The sequence below is a fragment of the Juglans microcarpa x Juglans regia genome, chromosome 1D (assembly GCF_004785595.1).
Source record: "Juglans microcarpa x Juglans regia isolate MS1-56 chromosome 1D, Jm3101_v1.0, whole genome shotgun sequence".
Taxonomy (NCBI): domain Eukaryota; kingdom Viridiplantae; phylum Streptophyta; class Magnoliopsida; order Fagales; family Juglandaceae; genus Juglans; species Juglans microcarpa x Juglans regia.
The window spans coordinates 8,796,923-8,811,172 of NC_054594.1; the positions used below are offsets into that span (position 1 = coordinate 8,796,923).

The window sequence follows — 14,250 nt, forward strand, 5'->3', positions numbered from 1 at the left end:
AACACAAAAGTAGGTGGATTGAGAAATTTTTTAAAAATATTTGTACTTGGGTTTGAAAAAGTGGAGAGCTCTAGTAAAAATATGCTTGAGAAGAAAAATTTTGTGTCAATTTTTTTTAAAGCTAGTTTTGTGAAAGTTGTTTAAATTTTTATTTATTTTAGAAATCTGGTTAAGATATTAAGATGGATATTTATTGTTGTATTAAGGGTAAAAAGATATGTGGATTGAGAGTAAAAAGACCTTATTGTTCAAACATTTTTATAAGTTTTCATTTATAAAGATGTTTGGATTGAGAGTAAAAAGATTTATTGAATATTTCACTAATTAATTTCTTGTTCCCAAACATGTCCTTCGGTTTGGAGTGATTTGGATTCAGAATAAGTTGAGATAGTTTATGAATAGGAGAATAAAAGTTAAATTGTTTATTATATTTTGTGTGAGAATTTAAGAAAATTATAATAATGAGATGAAATGAGTTGAGGTAGATTTTGAATTCAAACGAGGCCTAACCATGACTCTAAAAGGAAAATTCTTCACAGCTGGACCAAAAAAAAAAAAAAAGTGCCTATACTACTTATGCATCAACTATAGAAGCACCACACGTACACTCTTAGTAGCCTCAAAAAGTCAAAAAGCTCCAACTTATCAAGAGTGACGATTGAAGGCAACTAGAAAATAGTCTACGAAGCGCTAATCCATGAAAAATTTGGAGAGATTCGACAAGTCATCGAATCAGTCGCATCCAGTATTATTCTATAGAAAAACATTAACTCCAGCAAACTCAAGTGCGCACGACTTGTAATGTCGATGATTTTGATAATCATCACTTTTACTCTATGGTTTCTATAGTTCATTAGATTATATTGAATTGTATTTGGTTTGATCATCATCGATCGCATCATAGTCATGTCATGTACAGAATCATGTCATGTTGTGATCAATAAATTTAACTTTGCTCATATCCATCCATGTGCAAATTACATAAAAGATTATTCATAGATGGTGAATTTATTATCATAATCTTAAACTATTAAATCCATGCATTTTGAACCATTGTCATCTTTGATAATATTTATAAAAAAAACTGTTTAATTGTGACTAGTTATTACTTAAAAAAATGATTATTTCATGTTAAAATGAGTTAATTTTCGTCGTAAATAATCATTCTCGTCATAAATAATCTGTCATATATATTCATTTTTCTTGAGTATATATACTTGTTTTTCTGAAGATTTCACTAATTTATACTAATTAATGTTAGGATAAAATGTATACTTTTTTTAAGAAAATTATATATTGATCGCCTAGATTAGATGTGAGAGTTTCCAACATCACGAAAATGAGAAAATGGGACGCATATGTACCCTCAATCGTTATATCCATCTTCATCAATCCTCATAATTCATTTATATTTGTATTAGTGTTGACACCATTGAGGAATAATTGTCGTTATATTAATGTATCACCCATAACTTTATATTAGACAAAAATAAAGCGGTACTAATCATAAAATGTGAAAGACATGATGATTACGTCATGGGTTTTGGCTTTTAACTTTTTTTCAAATCTTAGTTTGAAAAATTAAATGCTAATTTTCTATCTGGAAAACCTAACAACTACATGATGCATGGATGTCATGTCCTGCAAAAGCCATATGGAGATTGATAGTGGGTGTCTAATAACCAGAATCATCTTGAGCGTGGTCTGGTTTTGGATAAAGAATCATTACGTCTCCACCAAGCATCTTCAACCTCCAATTACTAGCAGCAATTACCGACCAAAGAGGAAAATCATGACCAACTTGCAAGCTATTCCTTCCATGAATGAGACAAGCAATCTTTGAAAAATGAGTGAGACTCATGTGATTGTGCACTGAGTGAGTGAGAGAGAGAGAGAGAGAGAGAGAGAGAGAGAGAGAGAGAGAGAGAGAGAGAGAGAGAGAGGTTCATTTTTCAAACACAAAGCCCCACTATTTGGAGTTGTCAGCTTAGGACATGCATTTTTCCTTCTCGTGAGTGAATAAACAAACCTGTGAGGGATGGATTGAAACTGCAATGCAATGCAACCGTTATATCACTTAAACTGTTTGGTTTAAACAATCTCGTTTGTTTTTACAACTCTTTTCAACTCATCTCATTTAATCATTATAATTTTTTTAAATTCTTACAAAAAATAAAATAAACAATTTAACTTTTTCAAATTTCAAAACAAAAATAATATTAAAAAAATATACTCTAACAATATTTTATTCACCTTTTAACTTTAATATTAATTTATTTCATCTCATCTGCAAAAACAAACGTATCTCTCAATGCATAATAATTAATACTAGAGACTCACAAAATGATATCAAAGCAACAATATTCTTAATATCGAACTTCGACGTTAGTCTTAACCCAATTTTTCACGAAACATTTTTAGAATAAATGATGATTTAACATTAGAATAATCGATTTGAAAGATTGTCTGCTCGAACCATACTACAAACTTTATATCTAATGTTTCCCAACTTGAAAACCAGAATTTACCTACATAACCATTGCATAAAAAAAGAAAAAGAAAACAAGAACCTAACTATATTCAATCTCTACTTTGATTTCATTCTTATGGCATGAACACAACTCAAATTTAAAAAAAAAAAAAAAAAAATGTGTGCAGTCGACCATGCATATCCATTAGGCATCCCAATGTGTTAAAAAGTAAAGAGCACCAATTCCGAATGACAAATGAGATGCAAACAGCTCACTACTTGTTATAATTTTCATTATAGTCGTTTGTCTGAAAGTAGGGGAAGCTAACAAAACTTATATATATATATATAAAACAAAACAATGGGCTATACAAACCTTTTTCACCCGTGAAGATCTGAAGTGGGTCGGCAATAGTGGGATGGTGGTGCAGAGAGAGAGAGAAAGTCACGAGAATGGTTGAAATGCGAACCCCAAGAAAGTGAAATGAAAGAGGGGACCTACTATAACTACTTTCCAACAGAATACAGTCCAAAGAGACACAACAACATCAACTACCCTCTCTCCTCAAACTCCACAAGCCTATAATATAATTATCACACCTCTTCTTTTTGTGTAATGATATACACTTAATATATTATATAACAATATTATAAAATAATATTATTTTTATAAGATATTTTATAAAAATATCTATTTTTTGAAATATAATTATATAAAGTGTTGTAAAAAAATATTGTGTATAAATTATTTTCTAACTTGAAATACACATAAAAAAATTAATTTGTAATAGTGTGTAAATGTGAATAGCCCGCACCCATCATGGCTTGTATATTGGCATTTAACTAGAATTTACAGAATATATGTACAATTATGTTGGTAGTTGGAAAGTACAAGAAGTATACATGGAAAGTATAGCTAGACTAACGATTATGTTCAGCGAATAAGAATCATAGAAACAGAAAAACAGAGCAATTTGTGGAAATTGGAGAGTGATTTGTGGAGAGATTGTGGCGAGATTGTCTCTTTACATTAGATCTCATCTCTTTTCTAAAACGATTGTCTTGTATTTACGCACTCTATAACTATATATAACATTACTTTTTTTTTTTTCATAATACTCAACTTTCATTTCAAATCATGATTTCATTAAGCGATGCCAAATCCTGTGATTGTGTGGTTCTTAAATGGAAATTAAGTAATATAACATTAAATAGTTACTGGTGTTTCTTGATTTGAACAAATTAAATTTTTGAGATTTGAAAGAAAGTAAAGCGATAAAAAAAAATTAACCAAAATTTTAAAAATTAAAGAATTACTAACATTGCAGCCATTCTTTCAAATAAAATGCCTAAAACTATAAGCAAGTAAAATATATGTGGTGTTAAAAAGTTTTAGGCATTTTCTTGTACATGATCAATCTACAAGAAAAATAAGAATTTGTGATAGATTATTTACGACGATAACGATTATCTGTGATAAAAATAAACTCATTTTAACAGATAATAATCATTTTTACTGGAAATAACTGATCACAAATAAATAATTTTCTTACATCATCATGTATTTTGACAACCACTTGTCTTAAAAGTGAAATCATCAATTATAGCACTTTAAACATTAATTCCCTTATGGCAATAATTAGTTTAGTCATTCTATCACTTGGAGGCATTTCGATTGGTAGTGCAAACAAATAGAAGACCCGACTCATAACTTATTATTATTATATATTAAGTGGATTAATAATAAATAGTTATTTTCTAATATATATTAAAAGAATATGAAAATTGAGAAATGATTTATACAGTCATAGGATATACAAGTCTCGCACACTTCTTTTAAAAAAATAAAAAAATCTAGAATTTACGTAAAAAAAAATAAAAATAAGAACTTAATTTTTAATAATAAACCCTATTATCTGAAGAGAGATGATCTTTCACATTTGTAAAATCCCACGAGTCCTTTTTGGAAGTTTTTAAAGGTCATGCAAGAGACTCACTGCACATACAACCACTCTGTTTCACCACACTTCATGGCTAAAGAAACTAATTTGTAACTGTCCGCTAACGACGTTTGTCTTTTATATATAACAAAAATATAAGTAAAACCATAATTATATATTTTTTCTAATTTTTTATAAGAACAGGAAGCCTACTTGAGAAAATATGAATCCCATGTTCACATGCTGTGTACTTGACATTATAAATACTTCCTTTGTCTTCACCACCAAACATATTCCAATTTGCCATCTCCCCAATGGAGTTCTCAAGAAGAAGTCCCATGAGAGCTCAAGTAAATCTCCAAACCCCTTTACATTTTCTACTCAAACAACCAAAACATTATGGTTTTTTCAAACAACTCCTCCTCAGATGTGCACAAACTCCTAGTCATATGTTTCTTTAAGTTTTCTGGTTTCTGTGTGTGTGTGTGTGTTCTTTTTTAAGAAACATAAGCTTCCTTGCTTCCCTTTCAGAATTAGAACCCATCATGTTCTTCATTTCCTTTTTTTTGTTAACAGGTGATTAAGGTAGTTTCAGTGTTTATGGTAGTGGCGTTTCTGAGCCAAAGAGGAGCAGAGAGCAGAAAAGCCAAGATTCAAGGTTCCATGTTTGAGTACAAAGCAATAAGCTGCAGAACTCACAGTGCATCCCTGACGGATTTCAATGGTGTTGGTGATGGCAAGACTTCAAACACAAAGGCATTTCAGGCTGCAATCGACAGCCTAAGCCAGCATGCATCAGATGGTGGTGCTCTGCTTTATGTTCCTCCTGGAAAATGGCTCACTGGGAGCTTCAAACTCACCAGCCACTTCACTCTCTATCTCCACCAGGATGCCGTTCTCCTCGCTTCTCAGGTCTTCTTTTTCCGTCTTAAATTTTATCACACAAATTGACGTGGTTTTATACGATTCGTCGGATCTGTTTTACAATAAAAATAATTTTACAATCTGACAAATCACATGAAGCCACATCTGTTTGTGAAATTATTTTTACATAATGACTTTGTAGCCAGAGTATTTCTCTTTCTAATTACATGTGCCTCGTGTCATAATGGTCTATGCCTCTGTTATTTAAGCGAACTCAATTAAAATGAATCACATCAATAAATATGACTAAAGATGACAGAAATGGTAAGGATTGAAATCAAAAGTTCAAACTTTTTACCTGCTACAAGGACAATAGTAACCTTTCTTATACCTAATGTTGATCTAAATTTCAACTTGTTAGGTATGGTATATCAGTTAATTGACACTTTTTGGTGAGAATTGGGTGCAAGGAAATCCCTTTACTGAAATTAACATGCTTTATGGTATTCTATCACAAAAGTACAAAACCCCTGAGCATGGGACTGTAGCCAAGTTCCTAAAAGACAGAGTGATCTGTGCTTGCTTTTTCAGAGGCAATTGCGTCCCCATTCCAGCATCCAAGCAACAATTTCTTGTCTACGGTTTGTCACTTCCAAGATTTTAACACCTTAATGAGAATCAACATCTCCCATTTGGATCGTGAGATAAAATAAGATAGAATTTAGATGAAAATTAAATAAAATATTATTTTTTAATATTATTATATTTTTAAAATTTGAAAAGTTGAATTGTTTATTATATTTTATGTGAAAATTTAAAAAAGTTATAGTAATGAGATGAGATGAAATCGTTTTTATATTCGAACTACAAAAGAGTGTTGCACTTTGCTCCCAAAACTGATAAATCTAACACATTCTCTATTTCCATTCATCCCAACAATCATAATTGAAAGAGAAAATTTATTTATCATCTATTTATTCATCATCATCTTATCATCTCACGATGTGATATTAGATGATATAGTCTTCAATAATCTAAGATTATATTATAAAATGATGAGAAGATGATAAATAGCATTACTCGAAAAATATAAAATCTTTAGTGATTTAAGAGTGTAAAGTGTACATTTTCCAACGTTTTTTACACTTAGAATTTCTATTCAAACTTTCAAGCCTCTAAGGTGTGAGATTAATCAAATAATATATATATATATATATATATATATATATATAGGATATGAACGAATGGCCGGTGCTTACACCTTTGCCGTCATACGGTCGAGGACGGGATGCCGCCGGCGGAAGATACACCAGTCTCATCTTTGGAACAAATCTCACTGACGTGGTTGTCACAGGTACGTATAATTCAATTACCTAATTTTTCAAAAAAGAAATAAAAAATAATAATGATTCACATACATAATTTTTGTTGTTGGATGGATTTGAAATCAGGTGCCAACGGTACGATCGATGGTCAGGGAAGTATGTGGTGGCAGAAATTCCACGGTGGAAAGCTCAAATACACCCGCCCTTACCTCATCGAACTCATGTTCTCTGACAATATTCAGATTTCCAATCTAACGCTCCTAAACTCCCCATCTTGGAACATTCATCCTGTTTACAGTAGGTAATCCAACTGCCCCTATACTTCTCTCCTAATTTAATTAGAAGAGTAATTACTCATTGTTTCAATTCTCATTATCCTTCCATTATTCTATAATGTAATATTATGTGATCAAAAATTATTTATTATATTTTACTTGTAAACCTATCATTTAATACTACATTATAAGATGATGAGAAGATGATGAGAGTTTGAATGATGAATAAATTCTTTTTAATTAGAAATATTTTAGCTACAAATAATTTAATTATAAAGTTATTTTTATCGTAAAATAGATTTAACGAATGTTTACTTTTTCTTTTTTATATGTAGTGATTCTCTAATCTTATTAACTGATCAAAATAATATATTTAAAGAGGATAACGAAATTGTGAAAATATATTTACAGCAACATAGTTGTGCAAGGGATCACGATCATAGCTCCGGTTAGATCTCCAAACACTGACGGTATCAATCCAGGTAGGTTCGTTTCTTCATAAGCATTTGTTAATTATTATAATCTTTCTTTTAACTATTTGATTATGATGATGATTATTATTATTATTAAAATTCATTTTGGGTCTGTTTGGTTTAGTCTTTTTATGGATAAAAATGGCAAATAAGCTCAAAAGGACTTTACACAAATTTTAAGGAAAATAATTTACCCACAACATTTTGTACAATACATTGTACAATAACAATGTGTTAAATAAGAGGTATTTTTATAAAATTATATTATTTTTATAAGATATTTTATAAAAATATTCCTTATTTAACACATTGTTGTGCAATGTATTGTATAAAATGTTGTGAGTATATCATTACTCAAATTTTAAATTAAGAAATGATTAGTCCGATTCTTGGGCGGTTTATAAGTCCTAGTGTAAAAATTTTATAAAATTTAATTAAATTACATGGTTACATTGGTTGATTGTAAGAATATCATTTTCTAAGATTTTCAATCAAGATTCAAAAAGAAAAAAGAAAAAAAATAACTAGACAATAAAATAATAGTAAATGAAGTATAAGGATTTCGTTACCCTTCTCGAAAATGTGGTTTCTAACTTTCTATCCATAATTTTTAAACACTAGTTTTCCAAAATAATAAAAATATAATAAAAGCACTATACGAAACAAACCTAATGGAATAACTTTGCTACAATTTGTTGGAATAAGAAGTTTTTAACCCTTTTATATTGTTTTCTTGTGTTTGTTTTTGGTTCTTTTATGTAAAACACAGATTCATGCACAAACATTAGAATAGAGGACTGTTACATCGTCTCTGGAGACGACTGTGTGGCCGTTAAGAGCGGTTGGGATGAGTACGGAATACAATTTGGATGGCCCACCAAACAACTAGTAATCAGACGGCTCACATGCATCTCCCCGTACAGCGCTGTGATCGCATTGGGCAGCGAGATGTCCGGTGGGATTGAAGATGTCAGGGCCGAGGATATTGTGGCCATTAATACCGAATCGGCGGTTCGGATCAAGACAGCGGTAGGAAGAGGAGGGTACGTGAAAGATATATACGTGAAAGGATTGACCTTGCATACCATGAAATGGGTGTTTTTGATGAATGGCAATTATAAAGCACATGCTGATGGTCACTACAACCCGAACGCCTTGCCGGAGGTCAAAGGGATCAACTACAGGGATGTGGTGGCGGAGGATGTGTCACAGGCGGCTAGATTGGAAGGGATTTCAGGTGATCCCTTTACGGGTATTTGTATTTCGAACGTGACCATTAAGGCGGCAGCTAAGTCAAAAAAAGTGCAGTGGATGTGCAGTGATGTCGCAGGGATCACAAGTGGCGTGAATCCTCCGCCGTGTGATTCATTGCCTGATCAAGGGCCAGAGAAGATTGCGGCATGTGATTTTCCGGCTGATAGCTTGGCGATCGATAGGGTAGACTTGAAGAAGTGTTCGTATACAATCTGAAATGCTTGAGCCTTGCTTGATTTGTACCAGCAAGTATTAATTAGTCTTACCTATAAGGTAGAGCTAGATTGTTGCTAGCCAACAGAGACAAGAAGAAAAAACAGCCGAGAGATGTCTACTTAAATGCATCCTTGTATTAATTATTAGTAAAAGTTGGGAAACAAATCCTTTGAAGGCTGGTTTCTTCATGGTTTAAGCTTAGCTATAGAACTAATGTTTTCAGAATATACATAAATTGCACAATCATATCAGAAAGACCCCATGCCCAAGTGAGATAATGATGATGATGATGTGTCCAGGACCAAGGGTTAGCATTCTTGGCTACCGAAAACAATGAATCATGCATGACAACATCTACCAGGTGTTAACAACTTTCATCACAAAGATATGAGAAAGATGATTAGCTCAGCCTGGCAGCAAGTCTTTATAGCCACATCTACTATTTCAAACACAGGAAATCTTCAAAATCATACTGTTTAGAGCTTGTGACCAAGAATAATCTCCAGTACAAAAATAGAGATTTCAACTTACTACTGAGTGAAGTGGGAAGAGACCAAACTCCCATCAGCAGCAATCAGGGATTTGAACTTGAGATAAATTGTGTTTCTGATTAATTTGCATGATCGATATGAGTTAAAAGAAGGAATAACAGTGAGCTTTCTATCTTTGATGACCCAACAATTAGTTCAATTGTTCGAGTCATCAGCTACTATCTAAGTGAGTGTATAGAGCAGATAATCCTCAATGAGTTGGATCCGGTTTGAACGTAACGCCTCCATATGAGCTCCTTAATATTTTACGAGTCATTCTACTTGCAAACCGGTGTGGAGAACATGTCATTCACATGGCACAATTTGATTCGCAAGTTTCAAGTTTTTAAATTCCTCTCACAAATCAAATCATACCATATTAGCAGTGTGAAAGGTGATTCAGCCACACCAGCTTGAAAATAGAATTTTTCTTTCTTCAATAAATGATGGTTGCTCAAAATGAAAACTGAAAGGGTTGAGCAAACAGGCTTCTCTGACATCATGTAGAGTTGCCAAGAATAGGTGACACAGGGCCTCATCAACTACCAGTATAAAACGTGATCTTCAAATAATAATAAAAAATACATCAAAATGAGTAAAATGTATTGTTGTTTTGGATGAGATCCCTCCCCTAACATAAATTGTCTGTTTGGCAAGCATTGAATCACAGAAAAGGGAGTTCCCATTACAGGAAATGGATCAAAGTATGGCTAATACTAAAAGGGCATTTGAACAATGTAGGAGGTTTTTAACATATCAAAGTCATATGTCAGTTTGTCATTTTTTTTAAAGATATTTTTGTAGATCAAACAAACAGTTTTCTTTTATTTTCTTTACACAAATAATCACACTTGGGTTGACAGCCCACTAAAAGAAAACTAGCAGGCCCAAAACAAAAAAAAAAATGAAATAAAACAAATAAAACACATGCCTATTTAAGATTTCAAAACAATGGTAAAATAATGAATAAAAAAAAAAAAACAATGGTAAAATAAATTAAGAATTAAATACAACAAGTCCATATTCTATTAGCCTTAGTATTAGAACTGGGTACGTTTAGATGTTGAGAATGGTTGAATTGAATTGTATATTGTAATATTTTATAAGTCTCATTGAGATGAAATTAACTTTTTTTAAGTTAAGTCGAGTTTCTCTTATATTTTTCAATATTTAAAATACTCTCATTACAGCATTAAACATAATGTTATAGAAAATAATAAACTTATTAAATGATAGCATAAGTTAATCGAGTTGAACACAAGTCGTCGAGCCGATTTCAAATGACTTATCAAAGTCTGTTTAAACCTAATTTTCTATGGTATTTTATCTTTTTTCTTATGAATAAAAATAAATATTGATGACAGGTTTCTCCCATCCGGTTTCCTCTCCTCCCCGTGGCTGCTGCTTCTTCCTCATCTAATTAGCTTTCTTCCAACGTCAAACTTGGGGAATAGATATGTAGGTTGTAATATAATACCTGCTCCGAAGGTGATTTCTCCGCGAGTCGGATCTTTTACTTGTCTTGTATTTTGACCTCGCAAGAAAATGCAAATATGCTTACTCAAGGCACATCTCCACTGCAAAATAAGAAGAAACTCCTTGCCAATGATCCTCCAAATGAGAATTTCAGGATAAAGAAAGACAAAAGATCTCATCCATGAGAGAATCTGAGCATCCTACAGAACAGTAGAATTTTGTTTGCTTGGGGAATGGGGGGAGGGGGGGATGTTGAAACATTTAAGGATAACAATCTTCTTCCCAAACAATACCAGCCTTTTATATAATAATGATGATGATATTAGGCAGTACATCATACATTTACAGATCTGCAGTACTGTAATACAACATACCTTGTAACTCACACCATACTTAATACAAAGACCAAAAAGCTGCAAAACAAGATGGTATACTATCATCAGTAATAAGAAAACAGAAAACCCCACACCTAAGCCCATCTGAATGCCGTAAAGGGTTTAGTTCCAACTTCATCGACTCAGAACTCGTTCTAATACATTGCCCCAAGCTTTGTGTCAGAGTCAGTAACAGTTAATCTTAAGTTAGAAAGCAGAGCATCACGCCCAGTTAAAACTATTTGGAAAAAGCTATCCACTTCCTTTGTAAGTAGATCTAGTCCTAGTGAAAGTTTCTCCCCTCTCATTGCCAAATCTGAAACAGAACTCTGGAATGCTTCTGCTTCAACGGGGTCATCCCCATCTTGGATCATGGGATGCAATTTCTTGACACTTGTATCAACCGCTTCAAGCTCCTTCAAAACTGTAAATCTTCCACCCAAAAACATGTTTCTAATTTCCACATTAATGCTAGTCTGCAGACAGGTAAACACTTGTGCCCATACATATTTGTCAGCAACAGCCAAATCTATCAACTTTTGCGGAGAACCTGAGAAGGCGGCTGCAAAGACACTACAGACAAATATCGTCTGCACCTTAACTCCATACATAGCACTCATCAAAACCTTCCCCTTGGCTGAATTCTTAACCTTGGGAAGATCAATTGACTCCACAAGCTTGTCCAAAATGGTGCAACAGTTTTCAACTCTGGGGTTCTTTGAACTGATATGACGACTCCAGCTATCAAGGGAAGAACGGGCACGGATAAAGGGTTTTGAACAGGTGGGTTCCAAATTGTGCAGCACGCACTGAAGCAAGAGGTTTCCCTGGTTCAGCCGGGATAGCTCAGAGCTAAATGCAATGCATATATCAAGCAAGTTCACACTGATGTCCAAGTACACATCTATCCATTTCTCATCCCAATCAGAAACAGGGAGATCAAGGTCGGTTATGAGTTTTTTAATGTCATTATGAGTTTCACAAAGCGACTCCATTGCGGATTTCATCCATGACAAGCTAAGGATTTCTTCCTTGTCATCTGGATTTAGCTTTTCCAGCCTCCCTGCCAATGTTTCCTCAAAATTGTTCAACAGTGAAAGAAGCTTTCGAGACAGATGAGAACCCTTCGGTGATAACCTTCGGAAAGGATTCCCAAAATGGAAGAAAGGCTGGTGTGGTTCTTGTGGACGGCTCATGTCGATGATTTAACTGCATATATGAGAACAGATAAAAGCTTCAGAAAAACCATATGAACAGGGGCACAATTCCATAGACCATGGTAGAATAATTATGAGCCCAAAAGACCTATTGGGGAGATTAAAAACGAATCCTATTTCATGGAACCCAAAAGAATCATTATGCTTTGCTGATCTAAGTTTTCCAGCAACCAAATATCAAGAAATAAATATCGATATTTTGTACTTGCTTCTTCTCATCCATTTTCCCCAGCAACCAAAGCCATGCCAGAAAAAATAAAAATCCATAATCGCTCCTCACTATTGCAAACCATGTGCACACAATGAAATTATAATCCAAATCCACGTGGAGAAACAAAATAACATAAAATCTGAAAAAGAGAATTAATTTCCCTTTATATTCTCATCTTTACAAGTTTTTTAGAGCAAATGAAAAGACAGCCCAAGAAAAATCAACATGAAAAGCCCAAATTCTCTTCTTGCAGAACAGAATATCAACACCCAAAGGTTTCAATCTTTAATATCGAGCTTCTCTGCACCTCTTTCTTTAACATCATCACAAAAATAATCAACCAACCTATTCTACCGGAAATCACAAAGATCCACAAAAACAACAATTATCCTAACCAGAAATAAACGAAATAACTCACCTAACCGTCAGATCTTTGAATCAGACCACTGATTAGAGCAATATGAAGCCGAAATTATCCTCCGATTGTTAAAAATCAGATCAAGATCTAAGTCATAGGTGATTTACCCAAAAAGAAGTAATCGACTACTTTTCGGGTACTTCTTATTCGGAGATTGGAGAGAAAAATAGAAAAATAGAAAGAAAAATTACCAAAACATGAAAGAAAGAAAGAGAGAGAGAGAAGGTTTATATGGCTCGAACCTGATATAAAACGCGGAACGATCTCAAATATCTTGCAAGAAAATTTCAGAGGCGGCGACTATTACGCTTCTCTTTGCTTCCTTGAAGTTTCCGGATCTGTGAGAGGTAGGTTCCTTTTAAAGCTGGTGACCTGGGCAGTGATAGAGTAACCGAGGCGGTGAGAAAGGAGGTGAAACGTGTGAAGAGATGGGTGGGATTAGGGTAGCGGATATTTTATCTTTTTATTTTTCTATTAATAATATTAATATTATTTTGTTTGGTCAATAACATCGGGCAGCATACAGGCTGTCATGGGGCCCGGCCGGTGTAGAAAATTCTTCTCCTTTGCTTTAGGTCAAAAAACGTGGGCAGGTTCTTGAATTCACCTGCCACTAAAATAATTAAAATATTTTATTAGTAAGTAATTATTTATTTATCTTGCTTGAAATTGAGATAAATTTTATTTTATTCGATAAAGCTCGTCGCCCTTCAATAGAAAGGCCAGCCAATAATTCTTTATTAAAGGTCTCCTATAATTTAATGAGAGTAAACTTAGATATGCATTATGTAGTTATATATAATTCATTACATCAATTTTAAAGTAAAATAAATTTTATAATCTGACGTATCATATCAAAATATGTTAATTTTTAAATTTATTTTTAAAAAATATATTATGTCTGAAATATTTTTCTAATTTAATTCGATAACTTTTGTTTATTTAAAGTAACATTTTTTTTTTTTTTTTTGTAATATAGCTACTAAACTACCAAAATTTTCAATTTATGCTCTAAATAACCATTCAATTTAAACTTGTTCCATAGTTTTAAGATTTGAAATTTATGATCATATTAATTATTATGTTACCTATTATTATTATTTTCTCATTTTATTTAGATAAGATCATTGCAATTGAGAAAATTGGAACTTAGATCTCATATCGGAAGTTAAATGAAAACTTTAATGATCTAGAGATAATATTATTA

At 32.8% G+C, this 14,250-nt stretch overlaps 2 protein-coding genes across 3 annotated transcripts; one reads left to right on the top strand and one right to left on the bottom strand.

The window, feature by feature from the left end:
* Positions 1-4,599: 4,599 nt before the first annotated feature.
* On the top strand, positions 4,600-9,018 carry LOC121241005 (probable polygalacturonase). Its single transcript, XM_041138559.1, has 6 exons — positions 4,600-4,760; positions 4,987-5,322; positions 6,508-6,628; positions 6,726-6,900; positions 7,286-7,356; positions 8,117-9,018. The coding sequence occupies exons 1-6, from the start codon at positions 4,725-4,727 to the stop codon at positions 8,815-8,817; spliced, it is 1,440 nt and encodes a 479-aa protein (XP_040994493.1). The 5' UTR covers positions 4,600-4,724; the 3' UTR covers positions 8,818-9,018.
* A 2,087-nt stretch (positions 9,019-11,105) lies between these two features.
* Positions 11,106-13,441, bottom strand: LOC121241006 (protein BPS1, chloroplastic-like). 2 transcript variants are annotated; one of them, XM_041138573.1, is made up of 2 exons: positions 13,286-13,441; positions 11,106-12,406 (listed from the first exon to the last, which is right to left on the bottom strand). In XM_041138573.1, exon 2 carries the CDS (start codon positions 12,391-12,393, stop codon positions 11,353-11,355), a length of 1,041 nt encoding a protein of 346 aa, XP_040994507.1. In that variant the 5' UTR covers positions 12,394-12,406; positions 13,286-13,441; the 3' UTR covers positions 11,106-11,352. The 2 variants fall into 2 exon arrangements, with proteins under 2 accessions (XP_040994507.1, XP_040994513.1); XM_041138579.1 differs by having other exon boundaries at positions 13,044-13,370.
* Between the last annotated feature and the right edge of the window lie 809 nt (positions 13,442-14,250).

Coding starts and splice junctions, on each gene's coding strand:
- LOC121241005 (XM_041138559.1), top strand. CDS start 4,725: ATGGAGTTCTCAAGAAGAAGTCCCATGAGAGCTCAA. Junction 4,761..4,986: donor GAAGTCCCATGAGAGCTCAA/GTAAATCTCCAA, acceptor TTTTGTTAACAG/GTGATTAAGGTAGTTTCAGT. Junction 5,323..6,507: donor CCGTTCTCCTCGCTTCTCAG/GTCTTCTTTTTC, acceptor ATATATATATAG/GATATGAACGAATGGCCGGT.
- LOC121241006 (XM_041138573.1), bottom strand. CDS start 12,393: ATGAGCCGTCCACAAGAACCACACCAGCCTTTCTTCCATTTTGGGAAT.